Below are 25,470 nucleotides of genomic sequence, written 5' to 3'. Positions count from 1 at the left end.
ATTAGACTAAAATAAAACTAAAGCCTAATTTTGTTTTCATCATTAATAATTAGGTAACATTTTTCTGCCTAACTTCTTTTAATTTGATATCATTTTTCTGTAGCCGGTGACGGTGTGAACGGTCCCGTCAACTTGCTCCCGGCAAAAGCAACCAAACATCGATAGAAAAGTATTCGATTAATTGTTTAACCAAACTGCAGAATTTTTTGTGAAAATTTGTTTTGATTTGGGAGTTTTCGAGTAACCGTGTATTCTGAGCCCGATTCAAATGGGTTCAAAGCGCCGCAACATCGAGGACGAGCTCTCCCGCTTCGAGGCGGAGATCTCCAAGCCGCCCGCCCGCAACCTCTTCGTGCCGAACCAGGTGCGTCCCATCATCGCCGCCAACACGTACCACAACGTGCAGAACAAGTTGCAGCACCAGGGGAATGGAGGATCCCGACTGACCGTGCCCCCGCCCCCGATCCCACCGCCTCCCACCTTTATGTCCACCTTCGTGCCCACGGGCAGTGGTGGAAGCTCATCCTCCAGCTCCAAGCCGATGTCAGCTACGCCCGTGGTTCTCAGCAGCGCCCCAAAGCTGTACCAGTGCCGACAGTCTGTGCACGTGCCCACAGTAGCAGCAGCACCTTCCATCGACATCAACGCCGTCTCCTTTGATGTGACGCAGAAGCTGAAGAAGCTCAAGGCGGAGAAGTCCGGCCCCAATCCCATTGCAGAAGAGGCCATCAAGGCAGCTCGCGCCTCTTCCGCATTACAGTCCTTCCAGACGACGGAGCGCAAGAAGAAGGACCGCAAAACCGTAAGGATCGCAGGTGGCAGCGTTTGGGAAGACTCGTCGTTGGCTGACTGGCCCGACGACGACTTCCGCATCTTCTGCGGTGACCTGGGAAACGACGTCAACGACGAAGTCCTGACCCGGACCTTCAACAAGTTTCCCTCGTTCCAGCGAGCTCGTGTGGTGCGCGACAAGCGGACGGGCAAGAGCAAGGGATTCGGCTTCGTTAGTTTCCGGGAACCTGCCGACTTTATACGGGCCATGAAGGAGATGGACGGACGGTATGTGGGCAGTCGACCCATCAAACTGCGCAAGAGCACTTGGCGACAGCGCAGCCTGGACGTGGTCAAGAAAAAGGAGCGCGAGAAACAGGTGCTGCTGCAAGCGTTCAACTCCATGAACTGAATCTGTGCGTGCATACCCTACCTTGTCCTTTAGGCTAGTTTCGGTCACTTTGAAGTAGCAAATTTGTTTTGGATGTTGCTGCCAAAGATGAGCAATAAATTTACGTTTAGCAATTGACGCACTTTGTTTTATTGAAGAGACTACTCGCTAACCCTACCCATTAAGAGGTAACCCAGCAGCACGTTTGTAAATTGGAAATACAGCAATGGTTTGATAAGTTAAGAGGAGTTTAGAGGAAAAAGCAATAATTGACTACATATAACGTAAAGCTTTTAGTACCATTTGGATTGTTCCTTGCCCGCGAGGAGAGGTCGCCGCACCGCATCGCCCCCGTCCCTTTCGCCAAGGCTGTCGCTATCCTCCTTCCCTGTTAACCGCTGATATTTTTTTTCCTCCCTTCTGGGCCACCGGATCAGCGGTTTACCAGCATCAGGGCCAAAAATGGAGGGGTAGTATTGTCTGTAGCTTATATAGCCCGCAAACAGACCAATTAGCCCGCCAAACGTCACATCTTGCCAGTGGTGGTGGTAATCGCATGTGCGACTGACCGCCACTAGTAGAGCGATTAGCAGAGGAATCACAGCGATGCAAAGCCGCCAGGTGTGGCCACGTCCTCGAATGTCAAAGGCGTGCAGCTTGGCGCCCACGTAGTAGGCGATGAAACCGAAACTGGCAAAGGCGACTGAAAATACGGATTAAATCTATTAGTTAAGCTTTCAAAGACCAATGTCGTCGTCAGCTTACACGATGAATGTCCGCTGGGAAAACTCTTGCGTCCTTCATTTATGTCTCCCGGAAGCCCTGTGCAGTTAAAGTCCAATATGGAGGTGTCCAGACTGCTTGACGTCGTGTTGAGCACCATCACGCCGTCGGGAAAGCAGCGGAAGAAGTAGTCTGGCCTGGGCCGTCCCACTGTTATCTTTAGAAGGCTTGTAGGTATGCCGTTCATGCACAGAGCCAGTGTCCAGGCCCAGCTGGCGGCTCTGAAGTCGCGCCTGTCCTTGGTGAACCAGTAGAAGGCCACGGTGACCAGGAAGGGAGCCACTATCACCCAGAAGAGCAGCTCGCCGCCCCTCACGATGTCCGGTCTCCTGGGATTCTTGTACAGCCAGAGTTCCTCCTTGTGGATTTCCCGCTTGAAAGCCGTCATCGTCTCCAGCTTGCTGCAGGGATGATTCATGCATTAGGGATTTAAGTCGTCATCAGGTTAATTTTGCCAACCACAACTTACAAGAAGGTCATGACAAGGAGAACGCGGAGCACCACATCCGCTGCATCGCTGAGCCTTATATTGGAGTTCGCGGAGCTTGGACTCCGCTCCTCTCCCCTTTCGGGCTGAGCGGAGCTGCTGTCTGCATTCAGGGGAAGCTCGTTGCGCCACATTCCTTCGCTGTGGGACCTCGATCCTGTGCGCCCAACGTCCTCAGCGGAACTCTCGCTGAGAGTTCGTCTGGATTCTTGACCTTCCCTGCTCGACGGCATTTCGCTTGTCCGTTGGGAATATTCGGTTGTCAGCTTATGTTCGGTGCTTGTCGCCTGAATAATTGAAGAGATAAGCAAACGACGAGTCCTTAATGGTTGCACTTATGGGTAGGGGTAAACATAAAAGGTAGAACTACGCCAGCTGTTGGCCAAGCTAAATAACTAGCTAAATGCTAGTTTGCCGATAGAGAGGGCACGGTGTGAAGACCTCCTATTTCCACGATAAGATACACACACGGAATAAAAATTTGTTAATACAAAATCTGGTTGGGTCTAATCATTTTAAAGACTCTAGGTTGTTACTGAATTAATCAATTCAATTAATAATTAAATTATTAAAAGAAACCCATTAATGAGAAGTGTAAAAAAATCATCTGCTGGTTTAAACTGAGTTCATCTAAGCACAGATTTTTCTCTCTGTGCATTCTCGACCACGCATTGCGTCAATGTTTGTCATCAATCGCGGTTACGTATGGCAGATCTGTTATTATAGGAAACGGCCAAGTGTATTGGATTTGGATTCCATGTGCACACACGATGGTTTCGGTGAGATAGGCGTCATAAACGAAATTGGCTAGCTGGCGCACCTGCTCCTGGCCAATAGTTCCGATATTGCCGTTGCGGGCGACTGGATTTTCGCGACGGCGGCTACGTAAGTCCGCCGTACAGCTGTCGGGCATTATCACCCGATCTTCCGGGATTCGGATAATCTGAGTTGACTTTGGAACTGTTTGCACTGTGGCATCCACTTGTTGCGGTTGCTCTCGAGGTGCGTTCGGCCTGGCTGCTGTCCGACTGCCGCCGAATGCTAATTGTAGGGCTCTTTATAAACTTTCTCTAATCTCGCGACAGCATCGTAAAACAAACAGCGAAGCGACCCCCTCCCGCCCCTCGCGAGGCACTAGAAAACAACAACAGCTGTTTGCCCTTCTGGTTAGTCGGATTCCCCCTGCCCGAGAGTGTGCAGTTTGCGAGCTGTTTGGCGGGATCACCTGTTAATTAAGCATGTTCGTGGCGGCAGCAGCTACAACTCATTGCGGTTAAAACGCGTCCACGGCGACAGAAACACTCATCTTTCGGCCGCTTCGTTTCGGTTGGAAATTGCTGAGCAGAATTGGTAGCGATAACGATTGTTATCGACTGGGGTGCCAACTCGGCGCGAGCGAGTGTCGAGAACAGGGTTGTTGGTGCAATCATATGATTGGGTGAAAATTCTCGGTCCCGCGAGATAAATAAATAAAGTGGTTCCCAAAAGCCCACCATGACCGTTGGAATAACCGAGAAGGAGGCCGCTGGCCAGCTGCTGGACGACTTGTACCTAGACATGTTCCACCTGGTCGAGGAGCACACGCGGTGCCGCATCAATCTGGAGAGAAGCAACGCCAGTGGGGCAATTCTCTTGGCCCGCACTCGATTCCAGCACGGAGGTAGTAACTCCGTGTCCACGGCCCAGATCCCCACGGAGAACAGTGCCGAGTTCAATGCCCTCTGCCGGGTCGTGGACTCTGGGGACGGCATCTCCATCCAGAGGCAGGCGGTGGACAAATCCAAGGGCTTCGTGGAGCCCCTGCACTGGTTCTCGTGAGTACTGATAACGCCTAAATGGGTCACTGTGATAAGTACTCCTTCCTTTCAGGGTTCTGCCGCCCATGAGTTTGCGCAATGCGGTTTCCAAGTTTAAGGACTGCATCGAGCTGGTGGCGGAGAGCACAAATCTGCAGCGGCAGCTGGCGGATGCCCTGAATTGGATTGCTAAACTGCGCCAGACGGCCCTGCTAAACTAGATACTAAGCACCCACACAATCCATAAACGTTAAGAACAAAGTCGAGTTCAGATCATAAATATAACAGAATTATGAATTACAATGGCTTTTCCAAAATATGTTATCATTAAGCTATTCTTTTTATTAAATGTCTGTAAATCGAAACAATTTCCCCTTCATATTCCTGATTCATTCACGATATGTGTGCAAATAAATAAGGTATGGGTATGCACATAATGTGACCTCATTTAGGACAGGTCTGACACATCTCCTCCTAAATAACTTAAAAACACGATGTCCACATTGTATAGCACTAATTCGAAACAGATTATATTTTGTGCTTTTCGTTTTAAATTTCTAGCAGTTTATATAGCTTTAAAACTCTTTTTTCTTATTAAAAATCTGTACAAAGTTTAAACCGATCCACCACAGTATAATAAAAAAAATCGTATTCGCACGACTAATTTGTAAAATATCGTTTGTAATACTCTTAACTTTTCTACTAATTCATGTTAAACATAATGAAAGAGTTCTTAGCATTTCCTTTTAGGTTCCTCATTAAAAAAATTAATTTTAAAATAAATCTATTTTTAAAATTCCGTAAAATTTCGCATTTTTACGAACAAACCCCAATGCTTTATTGAGCTACGAGAGCACTTTGGGCATCCTGGGGTTAAGGTTTTCTGCGCTCTCATGGCCGGTACTGCCACTGGGCGAGAACAGAACCCGCAAGTGGACAGCACCGCGAATTCTACTCGTCAGCTGTTTGGCTTGTCAACCATTTTTACGCTTCGTGTTCTTGGCGAAAATTGAAATCGAACGCGTAATTCGCTTGTTATTTCAGCGGAGTGCATGGTGAGTCCTTTTTTCGTGGGCTTTCGAGGCCGTTGGGGCCCGTAGATGCGTGCCCCGAACAAAAGGCATTGCACTTTGGCCGGAGCAGAGCCTTAAGGCCAAAAATCGATAATTGCCAAACGAAAAACGAGCTAAAATTAAAGTAATTAACAAGTAGTGTAACCAAATTCCAGCCCGAATAATAGAAGCATATTGTGCGGGAACATGCGAGCGGCGGAAGAGCGGAGGAGCAGATAACAGATAGCAAAGCGACGCCCAAAAAGTGACAGTTAGACGCGCAAGAAGAAGCTGCAGCACAGCGCGGGCCTTTGTTGTTGTGCCTGCCAGGGATCCACCCACTCCCAGTCCCAAACACCCACGTGCCTGCCACCCCCTTTGGCCATGAGCGGCGCACGGGATCAGGCCGATCCGCCGCTGCTCCAGCTCGAGGACGAGGTGGATCTCATCGGAGACTTCGTAAAGGACCAAGCGCCGCCTGGCAGCCAGCTGGCCCCGCTCCTGAATGGCTTCGAGACGACCGCCAACCAATTGACCACCAAAGTAGAGGTGCGTGCACCCGGCTCTTTACCACAATCCTCCGAAACTTGATGTGTTTCTTTCCACAGATCAACACCATTGGCATGGGCAAACGCAAAACTAGGAGACGAGGCAAGAAGGAGCGGGAACCCATGTTACTGTCGGTGGACGACGACGAGGACGAGAAGGAGGCGCAAGAGGAGAGGCACCACACAAACGGCCTACCTCTAGGTGAGGAGAGCGCCGGGGGCGATGCTGTACTGCAGAAACCGCAACTGGATAATTTGGTCATGCTCCACGACGACCAAACCGACGACGGCGACGACGAAGATGGCGAGGAAGAAGTGCTGCTCAGGAGGAGCTCAAACCTGCGTAACCAGAGATTCAAAGGTCGCGCTGAGGAGATCATCGACAGCCACAGCCAACAGCCACAGATCATTAGTCACATCGCACCCGCGAAGGTAGCCACATCTGCGTCGACAGCGGCATCTCCGCTGAAAACCTCTTCGCACATTGCCCTCGCTCGTCACCCGCATGACGAGGCCGACGACATCTGCCTAGTGCCAGAAATCGACTTCGAGGGCATGTCCACGGACGCGGGCAGCGACAACCGGGAGTCCCAGCCGCTCCTGGGAGGAGGCAGTGCCAGTCACGGAAGCCGCATCAGTGAGCTGTTGGGCGGACTGGGACGCGGGCACGATCATGTGGAATTTGTGTCCAACACATTTGGCGGTGAGTGCGCAGTCGACTAACGAAGTCATACAAGTTGCCATATGTGTGGCTTCAAACTCTGGGTTCCCCATCCCTTAAAAGTACACAACGTGTGCATTGTACACTCAAACTAGATTGCTCCTTTGTTTGTTTCGAGGCTTTACTCATGCGCTTATCACTTTTACGGCCGCATATTATTAATTCTGTTGAAAATAATAGAGCTAGTGAGGAGCAAACGCCTTTGCCTAAAGATTACACTTCCCTAGATTATGATGCAAAGATATTTATAAAGCCCCTTTCAGTCTAAAAACAAGAAAGGGATAGGGTTGTGTTTGCGTTTCGATCTTATTAAGTATAGCTTCCGATTTGCGTGCGTTTAAACGTTGAGATCTCGGAAATTGTATGAGCTAGCAATTTGGGTTTTACCTTTTCAAACAAATTACAATCTTTGCGCCCACGTTTTTGGTATTAAAGCTATTTGGTAAATGTATGAAAGCTATCGTTCAATCCGCAGTTTTTATAAAAGTGTTAGCATAGTATTGCATTGGCTGAAATTATTTTTGAAAATTTCGATTTGGTGGTGCGACAGAAATGTCTTTAGTCGAAATTCGTGGCAAACTTGTATTGATGTAAGCGTAGATCACGTAGACTTCGCTTGAACACCGCCCGCTAATTTTGTTAAATTTATTTTCATACAAGTTCTCTCTGATAAATTTATTGAGTTTGGATGTTCACGGAAGTACTGGTCGAGTTCGTTTTAATAACGCGATTTGCATAGTCTGATCTGCCGGTGACCTGTGTGATTAAGATGATTCGCACTACTGCATTTCATCATGTGATGAGTAACAGCCCCTGATTTGTTATTATTATTGCATTTCGACATTTTGTGTTGAAGGCGAGTTTATATTTCTTATGGCAATCTAGCATAAGATAAAATCCAGCCCCAATGGTTTGGAAAATGGGATGTGGGTGAGTTTTTACGACGAGGGGTACATAAAATCACAAAGTATATAAGCTGGAAAAAATCGTCCGTTCGTTTTCGTCATTGCCCCAAATTTCAAAATATTTTGTATAGCTGTGCGTTTCTATTACCTTTCGACCGAAATCAAAAAATTTGGTGTTGTAAATGTTGGTTCGCTTGGATGTGATCGTGTCCCTCGTTGCTCTGGTTTGAATTTGGTGCTGGAGCGTTTCATTAGTTCCAAGGCAGGCGCTTTCAAAGATGGAACTTGTTCTGTTGGCATCTGTCGCCAATTGGACATAGCCCCATGGCGAAGGACAACATAAAGATAGTCATCAGCGAGGGGCCAGGCTCAAGTGCAGATTCATCTCCATTCAAACCGATTGACGATGAACTGCCCACGACGAGCAAGGATGTGCTGGAGGGCAGGACCTCGGTGGCTTCCGCCTCAGCGCCCTACGCCTGCATCTGCTGCGAGGGCAAGTGCCAGCTGGACAAGGACTATCTCGAAACTCAGTCGGAGTTGGAGGGCGATCCCCCGGTCCTGATTAACTCGCCGTCGATGGCGCGTGACTCCAAAGACACGGTAACCGTCAAAATTGTGTCTCCGCCCTGCAACTGCGCCAACTGCCCGCTGAGGAACTTCTGTGAGTGTAACTGGCCTTATCGAAACGCTTTGGCTATGCTAATTGTGACCTGCTTCCCTATCAACTGCCGACCGACTTGACGGTTCTTGGCTGCCTCCGCACTCAATTTAATTGTGTCCCCATGTCGCGCTTGTCGAGCAGCAGTCGCGAAAACTTCATCCAGCAAGTGTTCACCATTTGCCAGGACTCGCAGGGCGACTTCAACGAAAACTTCGACTTTATAGGTAGCGTCGTGAAGCTTGGAATTTAATTTGAGTTTGGAACATATACTCTAAAATACGTTATTACCATTATTGTATATAAGGGAGAGGCCTGATATGAAACTAATCGCCTTGTGGACTTTCTTGCCTCCAGGTTAGGTGGGGCTTCGAAATTCGTCACAATCAATCGTTTTCCCGCTTTCGTGCTAGCTCGTTAGTTATTTTTATCCGACAGCTGGCAAGGAATTGCCATCTCATTAAAGGCACTTACACTCGACTCTCGACAGGCGCTCTAATAATTTATTAGGACTACAGTTTCAAGGGGAAATTATCCAATTTGGATGAGAAACGCACAGTCTGTCTTGTGCCCTGTGTGAGGCATGCGAATCTTCGTCCTACGCACAAACTTTATTAGTAATTTTAAGCTTGTGCGCTAACAAATTGTATTTTAATTTAGCAAGTTTTTAATTCTTACAGATGATCCACTTTTCTCGGAAATCGTGGCGAAGGCAGAGGGAGCCATCGAGAGTGGTGTGCTGCCCGAGCGCATTTACCAGGGTAGCAGTGGTTCCTATTTCGTCAAGGATGCCTCCCATGTAAGTAGCCTACGCTGGCGGCTTCTAGTCTTTCTTGCGCACGAAAGAAGTTTGGTCACTAAGTTTTTACCCTAACTTCATATATTTTCACTAATCCGCGCATAGACAAACAAATCAGGAAATCGGGGAAGTCCTGCAATTATGTTGTTTTTGCAGAACTTTTGGTTTATCCTGGGACATTATTTACGCCTTTAATAGTTAAGGCCTTCACAAAGATAGCATTTTAAATGGATTATTTCTCTCTCAAGGAATGTCTGGCTGTATTCAAGCCCAAGGATGAGGAACCCTATGGCAGACTGAACCCAAAGTGGACCAAATGGATGCACAAGCTGTGCTGCCCTTGTTGCTTCGGCCGTGCTTGCTTGATTCCCAATCAGGGGTAAGCTAATACATCAAAATTACGTACGCTTTAAGATCAGACAGGCAATACACTAGATCACTTATTGGCTAAAGCATTTTAGTTTCGACCTAGTTTCATGATAGTGTTGGTCAACATATTTCAGGTACCTGTCGGAAGCCGGCGCCAGCTTAGTCGATCGAAAGCTTAATCTAAATGTGGTTCCAAAGACGCGGGTGGTCCGACTGGTGGCCGAGAGCTTTAACTATGCCCGCATCGATCGCCAGAAGGCCAAACTGAAGAAGCGCATCAAGGAGCACTATCCATCGGCCCATTTCAACAGAATGAGCCTTCCTCTAAAGGTGAGTAGAAGCTAGAAAAATAAATCAATAACACAATAACACAATCCAAATACCTTGCAGACTGGTTCCTTTCAGCTCTTTGTGGAGGGCTACAAGGATGCAGACTACTGGCTGCGGCGCTTCGACAGCGAACCCTTGCCGCCGTCGGTGGCCAAGTCGTTTCAGCTGCAGTTCGAACGCCTTGTCGTCCTGGATTACATCATTCGAAACACAGACCGTGGCAACGACAACTGGCTGATAAAGTACGTTGCGCCCAAGATCAAGAGTCAGGTGGGCGGCACCGGTGGCAGGACTATGCACGGGGTCGTGCGTCCCAAGTTGCCGACTGCTCTAGGGGTTTCGGAGATCGTTGACGTAAACGAGCCGCAGGGTAGTAGGAATCCAAAGAACGATGGCCATCCAGCTGATGGGACGCCCACCAATGGACAGCAGGACAGCAGCAGTCTGCCGAGCAGTGAGGATGAGCCCTCTTCGAGATCCCCTACCTCGGAACCCGATTGGAACGTAGTGAACTCTGCATTCATTCGGATCGCCGCCATTGACAACGGCCTCGCTTTTCCCTTCAAGCATCCGGACTCCTGGCGAGCCTATCCCTACCACTGGGCATGGCTGCCACAGGCGAAAATTCCATTTAGCGAAGAAATCAAGGATCACGTGCTCCCGCAGTTGTCAGATATGAACTTTGTCGAGGAGATTTGCACAGACCTGTTGTACCTGTTCCAGCAGGATCGTGGGTTTGACAAGCGTCTGTTCGAGCGCCAGATGTCTGTGATGCGGGGTCAGATCCTTAATCTCACACAGGCACTGAGGGATGGCAAGTCGCCTGTGCAACTGGTTCAGATGCCGGCCGTGATTGTGGAACGGTGAGTAGTCCGTGATTTCACAGACGGAGCGCGGTGCAAAAAACAAGTTATATTTATTCAATGGGTTTCTCTTTCGCAGATCAAGCGGCAGTCGTTTCTTTTCATTTACGCAGCGCTTCCAAAACAAGAGTCCATTCTTCTCTTGGTGGTAAATTACCAACTAACTGATACAGAGACACTACTTACTGGCCCCTTTTTTAATTTTCAGCTAAATGACCACCGAGAAGTCACTGCTAACCCCACCAAAAACCAAATCCTGCAGTCCGGACCTGCAGCCTCATCATCATCGTGTATATGCGCTTCGTTGTTGTCTAGTATATTTCCAAATCGTAATCAGTTGCTGTAGGCAAAAAGCCCAGAAATTTATTTTGTTGTAAATCCCAGATTTCTTTCGTCCAAAATACCCATATGTCATATGCAATAATTTAATAACTTTATCTACGTGTTTATGGTTTAGCTAACACTTTCCATGGTTATGTATATGTAGGAAATATCCTTTGTTTGTCAAGTGTTTGTATAGTCAATTGTTTATGCATAAAATAAGATGAACTCGAGAAAAGTTCGTTAAGAATTCTGTGCGGTCATTTAAAAGAAACTCTCAAGCGGTTTTTAAATTTACTTTCTTTATTCATTAATTATTATTATACATAAAGCATATCAGTGAAGTAATCAAACTCATTTACATTCGTTAGCACCCGGAGCATTAAATATTTTAACTTACTCAAATCAAGATTGCCTATTGTTATTCGCATTAACATATTTAACGGTTTCCTTATCTGAACTAAAACTTAATTTATTTTTTAATGTACCGAGTATCCTGCACTCCAAACTAGTTGAGTTTAATGAGGGAGGCAGCCAAATAATGTGGAAATATATATATATCAAGTAAAGTACATATATATAGTATATATAAAATTATTCGTATGTCAAAGGCAAGCCTTATATTAACATCAAAGCATTATATTATAACAGTTGAACAGAAACTACAAATCTTTACATTTACATCCCCGAGCTTATTATTTAATAACAAAGTATGTAAAACTATTCAAAGACGCACCTAAACTCTAAAAATCGTAACACTGAACAGCCTTGGACTTCTATAGAATCGCTACAAGAGCCAATCGTCGGATGCGTCAGATGTCAGTCTACTAACTACAGCTGTCTTGCAGAGACTACCACTGGCCTTAGGTTCCTCCTCGCTTTCCTGGACAACGATAACACTTCTAGGACATCCAGAGCCATTTGCTATTTCCGTATCACGGGATTCAGCCTCTTCTGGGATGTCGGGTACAGCGGCTGCTTTAAGATCCAGATCAGATTCGGGCGCGTCGTTTTTAACGTCTATTTCAATATCATTTGTAATTTCCGCGTCCAGGGATTCGTTTATAAAGGTTACATCAGGATTAGAGCATGTATCTGGAACCAAAGCTTCATTTTTAACGACCATTTCAGAATCTTTAAGGAAGTCCTCATCCGGGGTACTGAATGAAATAGTAATATTATCTGCTGGCTCGGCGGTCTGCCAGTCATCATCTTCTGTAGCTTCATTCTCCTCCAGTGGGCTTAAGAACATTTCAGTCTCTGAACTCATTTTGGGAACAACGCGCTGCGGCGTGGATAGAAAAGTAGTTATCGATGGCTGATACCCTGTACTCAGCATAGATGCTCGACCTTCGTACTTGTACCATTGGGTAGGCACTTTCCCAGTGACAAAGAGATCTCGACCCACGGGAACGGTGCTAATGACTCGTTTTGGTTTGAGAAAGCGAACAAAGCGCTCCAATTCTTTGTAGCTGGAGTGCTCCGAGTACTCAATGCCAATTATGCTGATTCGCTTTCCGTACGAAGGCTTACTGTTCTTCTCCCATCCGCTGGGCCTTATGCCTAGCAGCATGTCGAATTGGTCCTCGAACTCATTAAAATACTCAACCAGGCTCTGAAACGCGAAATAGAGAACGATTAGTGATTAACACTATGAGCCATGTCAAGCTGCTGGGACCTACCGGATAGCTAATTTTTCCCATGGTAATAACGTGCAAGTTTGCCTCACGGGGATTGTCTGTTAAAACGTTTTCCAAATCTGGCCATTGCAGGCATTTGGCTGCCATGTTGCGCTGCGGATCCGTCCAAACTCTCAATGCGAACTCTTTAGCCAATGCCAGCCAGATCTTCTCCTTGCCTATCACATAGGATCCGCAGACCACCAGTATTCGCTTAGCCGGATTTTTCTCTATAAAGGCGTGCACCAAATTTCTCGCTCGGTCGACGCTCTCCGACTGGTGACAAAAATCGTAGTTCTTGTTCATGTAGGTTGTGTCCAGATAGAGCAAATCGATGTTGGCGTGGTTCCAAAAGATGGGCAGGGATTCCATTTCGGCGCTGGCCCGAAAATCTCCAGTGTGGAGGATGCATTCGCCAGAGCTCAGTTTGAAAAAAAACATGATGGCTCCAGGGCAGCTAAAAAGGTAACAAAAAGATGACTAAGCTGCAATAGGGGAAAACAATTGGTCTCACTGGTTAGCTTCTAGTGCGGTAACTTGGACATCTTCCACCACCAGCGTTTGGTCGACATCAATTTCGTGGATGCACCTTTCATCCACTTTGATAAAAGTGCGCACTAAGCTCGCAGTGGTCGGACTCATGAAGAGGGGATAGCAGAACTTTTTGGTCAGGCCGATGTAGTGATCCACGTGGTAGTGCGTGAGGAAGTAATGTGTGACTCCTTCTACATCGCCAAACTGGAAGCCGTCGACACAAAAAGATGTTCCCTCTATAACTTTGTAGGGCGGGCATGGCTTTGGCTTTCTTGGTTTGCGCCCAGTTCCTTTCTTGGGGCTCTCACATGGGTTGGAAAAGGTTTCAGACAGGGGTCGTAGAAGCCCAGGGAAGCTCTTGACGCTGGTTGGACTGTTGAGCTTTGCTTCTGGGATGGGAGTACTAGGATTTTCTTCTGGGATTGTGTCGTGTGATGGCGACCTGAGCTTAGTTGCCATTATAGGACTTCTCGCTGAACTCGGGGAGTTTTCCGCCGGAAGATCCTCTTTGATTGCTTGCTCGTCGTCGGAGCAGAGGTCGATCACTTCCGCTTCGGAGAGCTTCGCATTCTCCTTGCCCTTCGCCCGGCGACCAGGCTGTACGCGCTTCTCGGGCAGCCTGAGATCCAGTGCATCCGCAGACGCGCTGCTAGTGGTGGTAGACTCGTCGAAGAGGCGCTTGCGTCCCCTTGAGGTTCCCTTCCGTTTGCCAAGCGGTGGTTCCACCACCTTGGCGGATGACTTTGGCACCATGTTGACTTTGTAGTTCTTGGTGGCACTTTTGAAGAAGGAATCGATGCGCATTTGGCCTGGCAGAGGCGTCTTTTTACTCGACCGCTTGATCACAGTGCTGGCTATGATAGCAGCACCGAGTGGTTCCGTTATCGCCTGGACTTTCTTCGTAGTAGTGGCCGCCCGAGTTTTTCCCGCTCTTTTTTTCTGTGGCGTGCTGTTATCATCGGTGAGCGGAGGGTCCGGCCCCGGTTCCACATTTAAGCCAGTGGTGGCCTGCAGTTCTGCGAATGACTTTATCTTTATCTTTCCTACATTGGACATCTTGTTTGCCACAACGCGATAACAACTCCAAGGAAGGATCGGCCTGCGTCGATTACAAGCAGCTTCTCCGCAATAGGAACGTTTTACGCCCAACAAACGGTCCCACTAAAGTAAGATAGATCGAGCGCGAAATTTAAAAGACGAAATCTGTAAAAGCGAAGCTACTGCCATTGAACTTACTATCTCGTTCAGACAGTGGCTTCGGTATGTTATACAATAAGTACATAAGTAATGTGCAAATATACAAATGTTATAAACAAAGAAAAGTGCAAATTTTCAGTATATCTTACACTCAATGGACATAGATTTCTAAGGTTTCAACTAAGGTTTCCTGTTTTTCTTAAATTTCGTCAAAACCAGCGATTATAATTACACTCTTGGTGCCCAAATAATCTAATAAAGTTAAAAAAATATATATTTACATTTCCTGTACAATTTGTATAGAAAGTGCTTTGGCCCTAATAATGGGGCTACAAATGTAATTTGGCAATTTAAAAAAATCGTAGTCATAAAAATTGTCTTAAAAATCGAACATGGTAAAGTAACATTAGTGTTCACAGGAATTTTTTACAACCGAACTTGTAGGAATTCTTCCATACATCAATATAAATTCCAGCCGTCATCTCTGTGATACCCTAGTTAAAGGTAAAAAGCGCGTTTATTGAGAAACGGGATTTTTTAGTGCGAATTCGTGGTGGAAAGCCATTTCATCATCTGGCCACACTGCGCTGAAACGAAAACAAAAACAAAACACAACAAATTCAATACGTTGGAAAAAAAAAAGCATTCGCGTGCTGACTGTTGCATGCAACGGAGGTGTTTGAGTAGTGTGTGATACCGATTTTTACTTATTCTGTTTTTTTCAAAACAAAAATATAACGTAATATATACGTTTAATACCTTTTATAAATATTTGTCTGTTGTTATTGGTTAAATAAACAATCAATTACGGGTAAAGTTACTCCAAGAAAAATGGCCTCCTCCGAGGCCAAGGGTAAAAACCCTTATTCGGAGCTGAGCAACGTTAAAAGGCCGAAATTATCGCCCTTAAATAAAAAGAAAAAACCTACGGATAACAATTTAGTAGAATCGGAAAGCGAAGAAGTTAAGATGAAAGAAGTCATTGACCCTGTAAGTCATCCGAGTCCAACCAGCCAAGTAAGTGGTAAAGCTATAACGGATCCTGCTAGCAAAGAAGAGAAGAGAGAAAGTGGAAATTTGGAAAACAACGGATACTCGTACAGCAGCGCTCACAAGGGACCCTTTGTGGTCTACATAGACAAAATTGGTGAAACCAATGGCGAAAACCGACCTAGAAGAGTTCCTATAAATCCTCTTGAACTAAATGCTGTCCTGCTAAAATTAAATATTAAAGATATAATTTCAGTAAATAAGATTGGTTATGGGCGCTGCAAGGCTGAGTGCAAGTCAGCAACGGCAGCTAATAGCATCCTGTCCTCAAATCTTAAAAGTAATGGTTACGAACCTAAAATTCTTAAGCATTTCATTTTTAAAATGGGTATTATTTTTAATATTCCGACAAAATTTTCCGACTCTGAACTTAAGGAGTACATTTCTTCTCCAGTACCTATTCAAGAAATAATTCGTGTGAAGACTAAGGACCGAGACAATAAAGATATTTTTATTAACACTCCTAGGGTTAAGATTCTTTTTAAAGGTACTCAAATTCCCAACGAGATTGTCTTCCTGTACACCAAAATTAATGTTAGTCCATATGTTCCTTTTAGTCAATGTTTTCGTTGTTTTAGATTTAATCACTTTGCTCAGCATTGTAAAAAAACTGAACAAAAATGCAGTAAATGTTCTCTTTTGCATTCAAGAGAACAACAATGTAATCAACTCGTTTGTGCCAACTACAAACAAAATCACCCAGCCACCTCTCTTGAGTGCCCTGCTCGTAAGAGAGCGTACGCTATCCAGAAATGTATGACTATTGAGAATTTATCACGAAATGAAACGAAGATTAGGTACCCCTCTCTCTTCCAAATTTTAGATGAAGTCGACACCAACGACTTAACCCACTTCCCCCAGCCAACATGGCAAAGAAAATCTGCCAATCCAGTGTTACAAAATAATACCAAAATAGCTACCCAACAAATATTTGCACAAAACCCTTTTAATAAGGTTGTTAAGAACTCTCTTAACAAGAAAAACGAAGATAAAAATTCACGCGACACTATGATCAGCTGGAAAGCTGCTCTTCATGAACATGAGTACACTCCAAACGAAAAGTTTTCTCTCATTCATTCTAATCCACCTAGTTCCTCACCCTCTAGTCAACCTTTTTTAGACAATCCAGCTCTTGAAGCTGCGGAGAATAGCTTAAATCAATTAGATTCTGAAATATCCTCATTTCTAGTCAACGAAACAACCAATTTAGTACCTGAATCAAGAAACTTTTTAGAGAATTTAAGAAACAGAATAGCACTTACAAACTCAAAAATTGATTTGTTCAAAATTAATCAACTTGTTTAATTTTGAATAATAACTTTTTTATTTATTTATTAATCTATTTACTTATTTTTTCTAATTTTTCTTTTTGTTTTTTTTTTTTTTTCTTTCTTCTGTTAAATTAATTGTTTTTTATTTATTCGTTTTTCTTTTCTCTTTCATTTGTCTATCTGTTTTCATTTGAAAATAAAACATAAAGTTATATTATTTAAATGACAATAAAAATCCTACAGTATAATATTCAGAGCTTAACTGCTAATAATAACAAACAATTACTAGAATTATTCTTAGTAAAAAACAACATAGGCATAGCAATTTTATCAGAGATATGGGTTTCCAATAATTCCATGTGTAGCTTGGCAAATTATAATTTTGTATGTAAGCCGCGTAACGATGGTTATGGAGGCGTTGGAATTTACTTAAAAAAACACATACGCTTTAAACAAATCAACTGTGATATTAGCTTAGAAGTCATTGGTATCCGTACAATTAACCTAAGAAATAATATTAATATTTTCAGTGTCTATGCTGCTCCCAGCACAGACATTAATTCTTTTCAACAAGGTTGCGATGATCTATTTACTATTGCTGCTCAATCGAGTGGTCTAACTGTCATAGGTGGTGACTTCAATGCCAAATCCAGCATTTGGGGTAATAATACTCAAGATGTCAGAGGCGGTATTTTAGAAAATTCCCTCTTACACTCCGGTTTCTTTTGCCTTAACAACGGCTCTCCAACTTACTCCCATAACCCATCCTATAGTTCAACACTCGATCTCACTTTCATTAATAGTAGCAATCTTTGTTCTAACTGGTCCTCAATAAATTCTAAAATATCAAATAGCAATCATTTCCCAATCTTAATTGAAATAGACCAAATTTCTGCTTCGACTAATATTATTAAATTTAACCATAATAAAATAATCAAAGACTTTTCCAAAATTCAAATTACAACGTTAGATAGCATTTCCAACTTATCCCAAACAATACACTGTAATAATTCAATTAAAATAAATACAAACAATAGATATGTTCCAAAAAAGTATTGGGACGAGGTATGTGAAAAATTGTTTAGATTAAGAAACGCGTGCAGACAAAAATATTTTAAATCCAAACTACAATCTGATGCTATTGCCTATATTAACAGTAATAAAAAACTTAACAACTATTATTATAAAATGAGAAAAGAAAACCTCAATAAGCTAGCAGAAGACATTTCTAACCCCTCTTCTCTGAAAGATATGTGGAACAAAATCAAAAATCTTAAACTTTTTAAACAAATTAAACCGTCAAACAGTGCAATATCTGACTCAGAACATAGAGATTTTCTCAATCAAATAGCCACAGCTCCCAACACTGCGATGTGTCCTGACGTATCTTTTTCTCCTGATCTGCTTTATAGATATACCAACTCTAATTTCTCAGCGCGTGAACTTCTTGACTTCCTTAACTCTCGTAACCCAGACTCGGCTAAGGGTCTTGACAACATTTCATACAGAATGCTTCTATCTCTACCCTTAAGTCAAATAGAAAAACTGGTATCCCTGCTAAACATTACTTTAGACAATGGGTTTATTCCAGATCAGTGGCGGAAAATAAGGGTTATACCTGTTCCCAAAAAAAATCTAGACTCTTCAATTATTACCAACAACAGACCTATCTGCCTTCTAAGTGTGACTTTTAAGTGCTTAGAAGGTTTGATTAAATTGCGGATGGAAGAGCACATTAATAAAAATAAAATTCTGCCACCAAGATCCTATGCGTTCAGAAAAAACCATTCTACTGCCCAATGCATCAACGATGTAATAAATAACATAGCCAACCTAAAAGCTCGTGGTTTCCACGTTACCGCAGCGGTTTTAGACTTAAGTAAAGCCTTTGATGCCGTCAATATCCCTATTCTGGGTAGCAAATTAGTTAGTTTGGGTTTCGACCACAATCATATCTATTTCATTATAAACTTCCTTAGTAAAAGAGTTCTCACTATGGGTACTGCAGAGATAACTGTAAACAAAGGAGTTAGTCAAGGTAGTTGTCTGAGTCCAATCCTCTTTAATTTATATACAGCTGAGCTTCACAGCTTAAGTAATGACCATGACAGTATTCTGTTCCAGTACGCTGACGACTTCTTTCTAGTCTGTTATGACAAAGTCTTTTCGATGGCTGAAGAGAAATTAGAACAAAAAGTAAATAGATTTATGGAACTGTGCAATATTAATAATCTTACTTTTAATCCAGACAAATCAGCCACCATTCATTTTAATCTAAGGAAAAAACCTTTAAGTATCTTGTGCAATAATATTATTTTAAAAAATGTAAATAGTATAAATTATTTAGGTAGAGTCATAAGTTCAAACAACTCGTCTGTTCAGCATGTAAATAAAACGATCTCTAAATCGAATCAAACGAATATGTTTATTCAAATGCTCAGTGGTTGCCGCTTCGGAGTACATCCAAGCAAGTCACTACTCTTTTATAAAGCATTTATTAGAACTAGATATGAATACGCCTGCTCCTCTTTTTCAAACATATCAAAATCAGTACAAAACAATATAAATAAGCATGCTAATTTCCACCTTAGAAAGGCCTTAGGACTTATTAAATCGACTCCAATTAATATTATTTATAATCTTGCAGCTGAACTTCCTCCAGCTTATAGGATTAAATTCGCTACAGCGAAGGAGTTGGCCAAAACGTTCGCTCATGGACTACCATCTGCGTCGCTTTTGTCAAACTCCTTTGTAGCCAAAAATACTAGTTACAGTAGAATTTATGCTGAATTTAAAAATATCCTGGATAGTATTGCTCCTATTTGTCCTTACTCTCTGTCCACACGCAAGATTTCAGTTGACACAAATTTCTTTAAAGGTACTTGTACGAATAAAAAAATGGCAAACGAGACTATAATTCTCTCTTTATTTAAAGAAAAAATAAGAGGTTTAACCTCAAAAAATATGGAAATCATCTTCACGGATGGTTCTGTGTCGGAAAATTTTACAGGCAGTGCCTTTGTTCACTTAAATTCCAATTCGATAAAAAGTTTCTACACCGACAAAAAACTATCGTCGCTGACTGCTGAACTCACAGCCCTAGAAAAAGCCATTGACTTCGGTATTTCAAAAAAGTTCTCCAAAATAGCAATTTTAACTGACAGTCTTGGTGCCATCCAGACAATAAAGAACACGAACTCCAAAAACTGCATCTCTCAATGCATTCTGAAAAAAGTCATAAACAACCCAACCCTGCTATCCATAGAATTTCACCACATTCCAAGCCATTCCAATATTTGGGAAAACGATCTCGCAGATACAGCGGCTAAAAACGCTAAAATTAACGGCTCTTTCGCACCCGTCAGATGGACCCTTAAGGACGCAATCAATCATATGTTCGCGCAAATAAAACAAGACTGGGAGCGTGAATACAGTCTGTTCTCATTAGAGCGTAACAAGGGTTACTCTCTCCTCTCACCATATACCACTTCCAAGCCTTGGTTTAAAAACAAAGAACACCTATTCAACCGTATAGAAACGAAGACTCTTAACAGAATCTTAAGCGGACATGCTTTTGACAAATACACACTTTCCAAAATGAAAGTCTACGATAACGCCCTATGCGATTCGTGCAACGTTAATGAAGACATTTCGCATATTTTGTTAAATTGCTCAAAATATACACCAACAAGACAAAATTATCCAACACTACTTAAATATAACGATATCTATCGTTTACTTGGAAATGAACCAATTGAAAATTGGACATCGATTACCAGTTTCATTCGAGCTGCTAATATTAATATCTAATACAACACACTCCACACTGCTCATTTAACACACTATAACACCATCCACGCTTATACCAACTCACAAAATCTTAAAATTAAAATTTCTCACACACATTGATAACATTTTCATCGCTTATCGTTCATCGTCATCGCTCATCGTTCATTGTCATCATAACATCACCAGAAACTACTGCACGATATTTACATAGCTGTCCATTAAATTTTGTTTTTCTTGAAATTTAATTTCATACATTGGCAGTGGCGTTAACCCGTTCCAACGGGGCGGCCAAATAATTCTTCCCTCTTCACGGAAGGAAGTAACTTAATATTTAAAAAAAAAAAAATACGTTGGAAAAAAGGCATTTTCTTCTGGGGATTCTTAAGCTGGGCCTTTTTGCCCGCGCCTTCAGCATGGCGTGGCGTTCAGTGGGAGCCAACAATGAGGACCTCATTCGTCAACTGAAGGGTGAGCCATTCTGACCGCTTTGCCCAACGGAAAGTGTTAATAATAGAGACGAAATCCTAAGATCACGGCGTCATAGCAAGTGATGGGGTGGCCAAGGCGATGGCGGAAACCGATCGCAAGCACTACTCCCCGCGCAATCCCTACATGGACGCCCCGCAACCCATCGGAGGTGGTGTAACCATCAGTGCTCCTCATATGGTAACTAAAAGCCCTCGACTGACCAGCTGCCTACTTTAAGGGGTTACATGGGGACTAAGATCCAAAATCGGGAAAGAATTACATTACTGTTCATTATAAGAGCCTTTTTCGAACTTAAAAGTAGTACAATTTATTTTGATGCACATGAGAAGCATAGGGGGGCTGCGTACCCCTATTCTAAAGGTTTCTAAAATGGGTTGTTACGTATGATTTTTTGACATGCTTAATAGCTTTATCCTTTTTAACGACGCAGCATGCCTTTGCCTTGGAGTATCTACGCGACCACCTGAAGCCTGGAGCACATGTGCTGGACGTGGGCTCTGGATCGGGATACCTCACGGCCTGCTTTTATCGTTACATTAAGGCCAAGGGCACCGATGCGGAGACCCGTATCGTGGGCATAGAGCACCAGGCAGAGCTTGTGAGGATAAGCAAGGCCAACCTAAACACCGACGACCGTGGCATGCTCGACTCCGGGCACTTGCTGATTGTCGAGGGCGACGGGCGCAAGGGATACCCAGAGAGTGCCCCCTATAACGCCATACATGTGGGAGCAGCTGCTCCGGACACGCCCACCGAACTGATAAACCAACTGGCCAAGGGCGGACGACTCATTGTGCCCGTCGGCCCTGACGGAGGTTCTCAGTACATGCAACAGGTTGGCGAACCATAGCTAAGGGACAAGCCACTGCTGTAACTAATCCGTTTCTCCCCGCAGTACGACAAGGACGCAGATGGAAAGGTGCAGATGACACGTCTCATGGGCGTGATGTACGTGCCCCTCACTGATCTACGCTCCTGACTGCAACGAGTGGGAAGGTCCCTGGTTGTGGTGCTGCTGCTCGGCTTTATTCTCTACCAAATTTGGGTATACTTTCGATAGTATTAATTACGCAAATCAAATTGGAATGCTTGTTTTCGCGTTGAGTTCAATTAAATAAGTTTCCTGAACAAGAATTTCTTAAGTCTTATTGGTTAGTTTCGTTCAATTATTCTGCTTGGGATAATATAAACACTGCGATCTGATATGAACCCTAGTCTATGTATCTCAGTGACCAAAATTATCTTAAGCCAAGTAAGCTGTGGCAGCTTATATTTACCAATAGGCCAAGAAAATTTGATTATTAGTCAGACCAGAAGCATCTGATTTATTATAGCCAATGCTTTTAAACTGGTTAATGGGCGTCCATCGTCTGAGGTCCGTGGACTTAAAAGGTCCTTCTAATATCTTCAATTTTGAGCGTAAGAATTGTGTTTCCAACCCCATTTGTACTAGGCCCATTCTCAATTCACTTGACATTAATGTCAAAGTCAAGATCATGTCGGGTGTGGAAATTCTAAAAGGGCAGTATGTAAAAGGAGCTCGACGTGAGTGGATCATAGGTTCTCCGAATGGTTAAAAATAATACACAAAAATTCGTACAAACGCGATAATTAAGTTAAACAGACGTCTAAACATATAATTTTAAAGATTAAGTAAATCAAAATAAGTGGCGATAAGCTGTCGGGAATATCCTCCAGGATGAGGTAGGTGCTTGCTTTGGCTTTGCTAATGGCTTTATTAAAATATATTGATAGAATATTATTTTTTTATGGGAAATAGTTTGAGACCGACAAGTACATGCCCAAATATATAACAATGGTGCTAACTTACTGTCTGGGAGCTCCCTGACGACGTTCTGCCAGGACACAGACACTCTAAACGGTCGTGTGGCTTTGGCCGGTCTCTTAGGTTTACGCACATAAGGTCAAGTCTTAGATTTTATTGTGTTAGTGTAGGCACTGCTATAATGTAATATAATCTCAAGAATGGCCAGTTTTTACTTTGCAATAGGTTGTTAGAAAGATTTAATCAGTATTTATGGTTGTTTTTATTGGGAGCCCTTATCGGCCCTCTGGTAAGATGTGGCATGCTATGCCGACGTTAAACTGACATTCAAAACGAAAAAAGGGCTCTTTGAAAACATTTTATCTGCGAGCTTCAATTGAATCCGATTATTTTGAAAATCCGATTTGCGGAAGTCGACTGTCGCACCTGGCATCGCCTATCGACCGGGGCCATCTCTAGTGCCAGAATGTGGCAGTTTGAAAACAAAAAGACAACTGAAATGAACGATTTCGACAAAGGCGAGGGCTTCTGCAAAAAGTCCTTGTCGCCGCGATCCCTGGCTGCGATATCCTTGCATAGCACAGGCATGCAGCTGGGCGACGGCGTTTTCAAGCGGTTGTCGCTCGATGTTGAGGAGGACATTTCCAAACTGCTGGACGAGGCGGGAAAATATATGCGACGCATCCGGGAGCGTAGGCTAAAACTGTCGCACATCCAGCAAGCTGTCCGCTTGGATGAAGACCTTGACCAAGACATTTTCTTTAGGCCGGTCGTGAGCGCAGTTTCCCAAAGACCTCTTGTCGAAGAGAGTCTACATGTTGTAGGCGGAGCTTTGACCGCCGAGCCTGGGCCCGTTCCTCTGGTTTCCGGTCAGGAGCCTGAACCGGAGATTGCCCTTGAACCAGCTTCCTCCCACTCAGGCTGGCTGAAGACGGAGCAGGTGCTGCTGAAGCCGAGCAAGCGTTACCCGCTGACCAAGGAGCAGCAGTCGTTCTTCGAGCTGGTCACAGAGGCCTGCGTCGGCGCCTCGGAATACCGGCGCCAACGGGCGCTCCAAACACTTTCCACAGATCCATCGCTGGAGGTGCTACTGCCCATGCTCAGCGGGTTCATCGCGGAAATGACAGTACACCACGTGGCCCTGGAGAACATGGCGATACTCTTCTACCTGTTGCGAATGACTAAAGCCCTTTTGGCAAACCCTAGGCTAAATTTGCTACCATATGTGAGTATTCGGCTCTGAGGAACGGCAACAGGTGAAAATGCATCTGCTGCATTTCAGCTCCACCTGATCCTGCCGGCCGTTCTAACCTGCCAGCTGATCAAGTTATCGCCCGACTTGGAGAAGCACTGGGCTTTGAGGGAGTACTCTGGCAACATAATCGCCCATATAGTGCGTCACTTTGACTCCTCCGAAAACATCATCTTACCTAGAGTTATTGGGCAAGTACAGAACATTAAGCCACGTTCCGATTTCTTTCATTATCTTTATATGCCTGATTACCTATGTATATGAAAGACAAAGTTTGGAAGCCTAGCCGAGGCTATATGGGGCTAAGTAGATATTCCACGGAATGGGTTTGCACATAATACATTTTATAGGCAAGCTTTGATTAAATTATTTATAATGAGTGAAGAACGTACACAGAAGAAAGAAAAATAAAATGAAATTAAGTCAAGATAATGTTAAATCAGTCTCACGAACGATAGTAGCTTCAGCATATGGTATAGAGTTTGCGTTTAAATGCTTCAATATCTATTTCAACAATTATTAACATGCTGACATTAATACTGATTAAGCTACAATCTAAATTTTCAATCGTATTGCAGGATTTACAAAAGTGCTCTTCTAAAGGAGCCACTGGCGACTGTGTTTGGAGCAGTCATTGGCCTGGGAAAGATGGGTAGTCACGTGGTGCGCGCCTGCATTGTGCCTCAAATACCACACCTATCCAAACGCATTGAGCCTCATCTGACCGCGCGTGACACCAATGAGATGTCCAGCTCCAGTCTGGACCAACAGGCTGCTAAGTATGTGCGCCATCGTGTGATCAAGGTGGCCACCCCGGTGCTGAAGACTATTCACAAACCCCCTGATCTCCCCGATCAGTATGCGGTCGCTTACGGATCTTTAGGTCCGTCGTTGTGTGATTCCGTCGTCGTATCCAGAGTCAGGGTGGAGGCGATGGCTGCAGCCAAGAAGGAGGCTGAAGAGGCGTCAAGAGTGTACCCTTGGGTCCCATCTGCTGATAAACACAGTAAAACAGGACTTGCAAAAGATCCAAATTTAGAGAACCAGACGCCCAGCAACGGAGTTCGCTGCAGCAGTGATGTACCCAAATCAAGTTGTCATAATCTCCTTGTGAATGGACAAGTTGTCAAGATCCTGCCGCGGCTACCGAGCAATCCCATTAGAACAGTTGTTCCGTATGAAAATCAGGCTAAGTTGGTCAAGCCTCCGGGCTACGTGGTAGCTCAACCGAATCAGATTCCGGTGCCGCAGCTCGGAAACGTTGTAGTCCCGCCAGTGTCCATGCGCTCTTTTTCGCAAGCCACTAATGGAATACTGTTTAAGCCAAACAATCTGTGCCTTTTGCAATCCTTCAATAGCGGAAGTCTTCCCTCATCGTGCAATAGTGGCAGAATGCCGGATAACTATTTACTTAAGTAACGATTATATCTGATAAATGCGTGAACTATTTTCTGTGCAAAGTGCAATCATAATAAACACTTCGGGACTTCCACTTTTGGGGAGCTAGAACAACAGGATGGATGCCGCCATCATAATAAACACTTCGGGACTTCCACTTTTGGGGAGCTAGAACAACAGGATGGATGCCGCCTTTTTATTTTAAATTTTAATTGGATTGTTACCGTT

At 44.1% G+C, this 25,470-nt stretch overlaps 7 protein-coding genes across 12 annotated transcripts; 5 read left to right on the top strand and 2 right to left on the bottom strand.

Annotated features, from left to right (window-relative positions):
- Positions 1 to 23: 23 nt before the first annotated feature.
- Positions 24 to 1,300, top strand: LOC108027299 (RNA-binding protein 42). Its single transcript, XM_017098692.3, has one exon. It carries the CDS (start codon positions 269 to 271, stop codon positions 1,181 to 1,183), a length of 915 nt encoding a protein of 304 aa, XP_016954181.1. The 5' UTR covers positions 24 to 268; the 3' UTR covers positions 1,184 to 1,300.
- LOC108027298 (phospholipid phosphatase 5) lies at positions 1,283 to 3,802 on the bottom strand. 2 transcript variants are annotated; one of them, XM_017098691.3, is made up of 4 exons: positions 3,658 to 3,802; positions 2,415 to 2,719; positions 1,928 to 2,346; positions 1,283 to 1,865 (listed from the first exon to the last, which is right to left on the bottom strand). In XM_017098691.3, the coding sequence occupies exons 2-4, from the start codon at positions 2,663 to 2,665 to the stop codon at positions 1,456 to 1,458; spliced, it is 1,080 nt and encodes a 359-aa protein (XP_016954180.1). In that variant the 5' UTR covers positions 2,666 to 2,719; positions 3,658 to 3,802; the 3' UTR covers positions 1,283 to 1,455. The 2 variants fall into 2 exon arrangements, with proteins under 2 accessions (XP_016954180.1, XP_016954179.1); XM_017098690.3 differs by lacking the exon at positions 3,658 to 3,802 and adding an exon at positions 3,253 to 3,549.
- Positions 3,781 to 4,596, top strand: LOC108027302 (uncharacterized). Its single transcript, XM_017098694.3, has 2 exons — positions 3,781 to 4,246; positions 4,302 to 4,596. Exons 1-2 carry the CDS (start codon positions 3,927 to 3,929, stop codon positions 4,447 to 4,449), a joined length of 468 nt encoding a protein of 155 aa, XP_016954183.1. The 5' UTR covers positions 3,781 to 3,926; the 3' UTR covers positions 4,450 to 4,596.
- Positions 4,597 to 5,134: 538 nt separating this feature from the next.
- LOC108027290 (phosphatidylinositol 4-kinase type 2-beta) lies at positions 5,135 to 11,369 on the top strand. 3 transcript variants are annotated; one of them, XM_017098680.3, is made up of 9 exons: positions 5,135 to 5,283; positions 5,457 to 5,829; positions 5,889 to 6,531; positions 8,796 to 8,914; positions 9,163 to 9,293; positions 9,418 to 9,613; positions 9,674 to 10,476; positions 10,556 to 10,624; positions 10,685 to 11,369. In XM_017098680.3, the coding sequence occupies exons 2-9, from the start codon at positions 5,665 to 5,667 to the stop codon at positions 10,686 to 10,688; spliced, it is 2,130 nt and encodes a 709-aa protein (XP_016954169.1). In that variant the 5' UTR covers positions 5,135 to 5,283; positions 5,457 to 5,664; the 3' UTR covers positions 10,689 to 11,369. The 3 variants fall into 3 exon arrangements, with proteins under 3 accessions (XP_016954169.1, XP_050745500.1, XP_016954170.1); XM_050889543.1 differs by lacking the exons at positions 5,135 to 5,283; positions 5,457 to 5,829; positions 5,889 to 6,531 and adding an exon at positions 7,454 to 7,479 and having other exon boundaries at positions 8,776 to 8,914; XM_017098681.3 differs by lacking the exons at positions 5,135 to 5,283; positions 5,457 to 5,829; positions 5,889 to 6,531 and adding an exon at positions 7,548 to 8,118.
- On the bottom strand, positions 11,083 to 14,116 carry LOC108027289 (DNA cross-link repair 1A protein). The gene is made up of 3 exons (XM_017098679.3): positions 12,991 to 14,116; positions 12,480 to 12,933; positions 11,083 to 12,412 (listed from the first exon to the last, which is right to left on the bottom strand). Exons 1-3 carry the CDS (start codon positions 14,064 to 14,066, stop codon positions 11,585 to 11,587), a joined length of 2,358 nt encoding a protein of 785 aa, XP_016954168.3. The 5' UTR covers positions 14,067 to 14,116; the 3' UTR covers positions 11,083 to 11,584.
- An 812-nt stretch (positions 14,117 to 14,928) lies between these two features.
- Positions 14,929 to 21,940, top strand: LOC108023294 (protein-L-isoaspartate(D-aspartate) O-methyltransferase). Of its 3 annotated transcripts, none has more exons than XM_050888580.1 (5): positions 14,929 to 14,946; positions 20,579 to 20,785; positions 20,847 to 20,983; positions 21,237 to 21,641; positions 21,702 to 21,940. In XM_050888580.1, the coding sequence occupies exons 2-5, from the start codon at positions 20,731 to 20,733 to the stop codon at positions 21,783 to 21,785; spliced, it is 681 nt and encodes a 226-aa protein (XP_050744537.1). In that variant the 5' UTR covers positions 14,929 to 14,946; positions 20,579 to 20,730; the 3' UTR covers positions 21,786 to 21,940. The 3 variants fall into 3 exon arrangements, with proteins under 3 accessions (XP_050744537.1, XP_050744538.1, XP_016948527.1); XM_050888581.1 differs by lacking the exon at positions 14,929 to 14,946 and adding an exon at positions 15,002 to 15,018; XM_017093038.3 differs by lacking the exon at positions 14,929 to 14,946 and having other exon boundaries at positions 20,463 to 20,785.
- Positions 21,941 to 22,951: 1,011 nt separating this feature from the next.
- On the top strand, positions 22,952 to 25,424 carry LOC108036673 (transcription initiation factor TFIID subunit 6). Its single transcript, XM_017090644.3, has 3 exons — positions 22,952 to 23,817; positions 23,875 to 24,035; positions 24,423 to 25,424. The coding sequence occupies exons 1-3, from the start codon at positions 23,059 to 23,061 to the stop codon at positions 25,261 to 25,263; spliced, it is 1,761 nt and encodes a 586-aa protein (XP_016946133.1). The 5' UTR covers positions 22,952 to 23,058; the 3' UTR covers positions 25,264 to 25,424.
- Positions 25,425 to 25,470: the final 46 nt, after the last annotated feature.

The sequence above is a fragment of the Drosophila biarmipes genome, chromosome 3R (genome assembly GCF_025231255.1).
Source record: "Drosophila biarmipes strain raj3 chromosome 3R, RU_DBia_V1.1, whole genome shotgun sequence".
Lineage (NCBI taxonomy): Eukaryota > Metazoa > Arthropoda > Insecta > Diptera > Drosophilidae > Drosophila > Drosophila biarmipes.
This window is presented reverse-complemented; position numbering and strand designations above follow the sequence as displayed.

What these genes read in the sequence shown, in the direction of transcription:
- LOC108027299 (XM_017098692.3), top strand. Translation starts at nt 269, where the DNA reads ATGGGTTCAAAGCGCCGCAACATCGAGGACGAGCTCTCCCGCTTCGAG.
- LOC108027298 (XM_017098690.3), bottom strand. Translation starts at nt 3,345, where the DNA reads ATGCCCGACAGCTGTACGGCGGACTTACGTAGCCGCCGTCGCGAAAAT. An exon ending in GAACTATTGGCCAGGAGCAG is followed by an intron (nt 2,720 to 3,252) that starts GTGCGCCAGCTA and finishes TCAATTATTCAG; the next exon opens with GCGACAAGCACCGAACATAA. An exon ending in TCCCAGCGGACATTCATCGT is followed by an intron (nt 1,866 to 1,927) that starts GTAAGCTGACGA and finishes CCGTATTTTCAG; the next exon opens with TCGCCTTTGCCAGTTTCGGT.
- LOC108027302 (XM_017098694.3), top strand. Translation starts at nt 3,927, where the DNA reads ATGACCGTTGGAATAACCGAGAAGGAGGCCGCTGGCCAGCTGCTGGAC. An exon ending in GAGCCCCTGCACTGGTTCTC is followed by an intron (nt 4,247 to 4,301) that starts GTGAGTACTGAT and finishes CCTTCCTTTCAG; the next exon opens with GGTTCTGCCGCCCATGAGTT.
- LOC108027290 (XM_017098680.3), top strand. Translation starts at nt 5,665, where the DNA reads ATGAGCGGCGCACGGGATCAGGCCGATCCGCCGCTGCTCCAGCTCGAG. An exon ending in AATTGACCACCAAAGTAGAG is followed by an intron (nt 5,830 to 5,888) that starts GTGCGTGCACCC and finishes TTCTTTCCACAG; the next exon opens with ATCAACACCATTGGCATGGG. An exon ending in TGCTTGATTCCCAATCAGGG is followed by an intron (nt 9,294 to 9,417) that starts GTAAGCTAATAC and finishes AACATATTTCAG; the next exon opens with GTACCTGTCGGAAGCCGGCG.
- LOC108027289 (XM_017098679.3), bottom strand. Translation starts at nt 14,066, where the DNA reads ATGTCCAATGTAGGAAAGATAAAGATAAAGTCATTCGCAGAACTGCAG. An exon ending in ACCGCACTAGAAGCTAACCA is followed by an intron (nt 12,934 to 12,990) that starts GTGAGACCAATT and finishes TTACCTTTTTAG; the next exon opens with CTGCCCTGGAGCCATCATGT. An exon ending in TGGGAAAAATTAGCTATCCG is followed by an intron (nt 12,413 to 12,479) that starts GTAGGTCCCAGC and finishes TTCGCGTTTCAG; the next exon opens with AGCCTGGTTGAGTATTTTAA.
- LOC108023294 (XM_050888580.1), top strand. Translation starts at nt 20,731, where the DNA reads ATGGCGTGGCGTTCAGTGGGAGCCAACAATGAGGACCTCATTCGTCAA. An exon ending in CCTCATTCGTCAACTGAAGG is followed by an intron (nt 20,786 to 20,846) that starts GTGAGCCATTCT and finishes CGAAATCCTAAG; the next exon opens with ATCACGGCGTCATAGCAAGT. An exon ending in CCATCAGTGCTCCTCATATG is followed by an intron (nt 20,984 to 21,236) that starts GTAACTAAAAGC and finishes TTAACGACGCAG; the next exon opens with CATGCCTTTGCCTTGGAGTA.
- LOC108036673 (XM_017090644.3), top strand. Translation starts at nt 23,059, where the DNA reads ATGTGGCAGTTTGAAAACAAAAAGACAACTGAAATGAACGATTTCGAC. An exon ending in GGCTAAATTTGCTACCATAT is followed by an intron (nt 23,818 to 23,874) that starts GTGAGTATTCGG and finishes GCTGCATTTCAG; the next exon opens with CTCCACCTGATCCTGCCGGC. An exon ending in ATCTTACCTAGAGTTATTGG is followed by an intron (nt 24,036 to 24,422) that starts GCAAGTACAGAA and finishes ATCGTATTGCAG; the next exon opens with GATTTACAAAAGTGCTCTTC.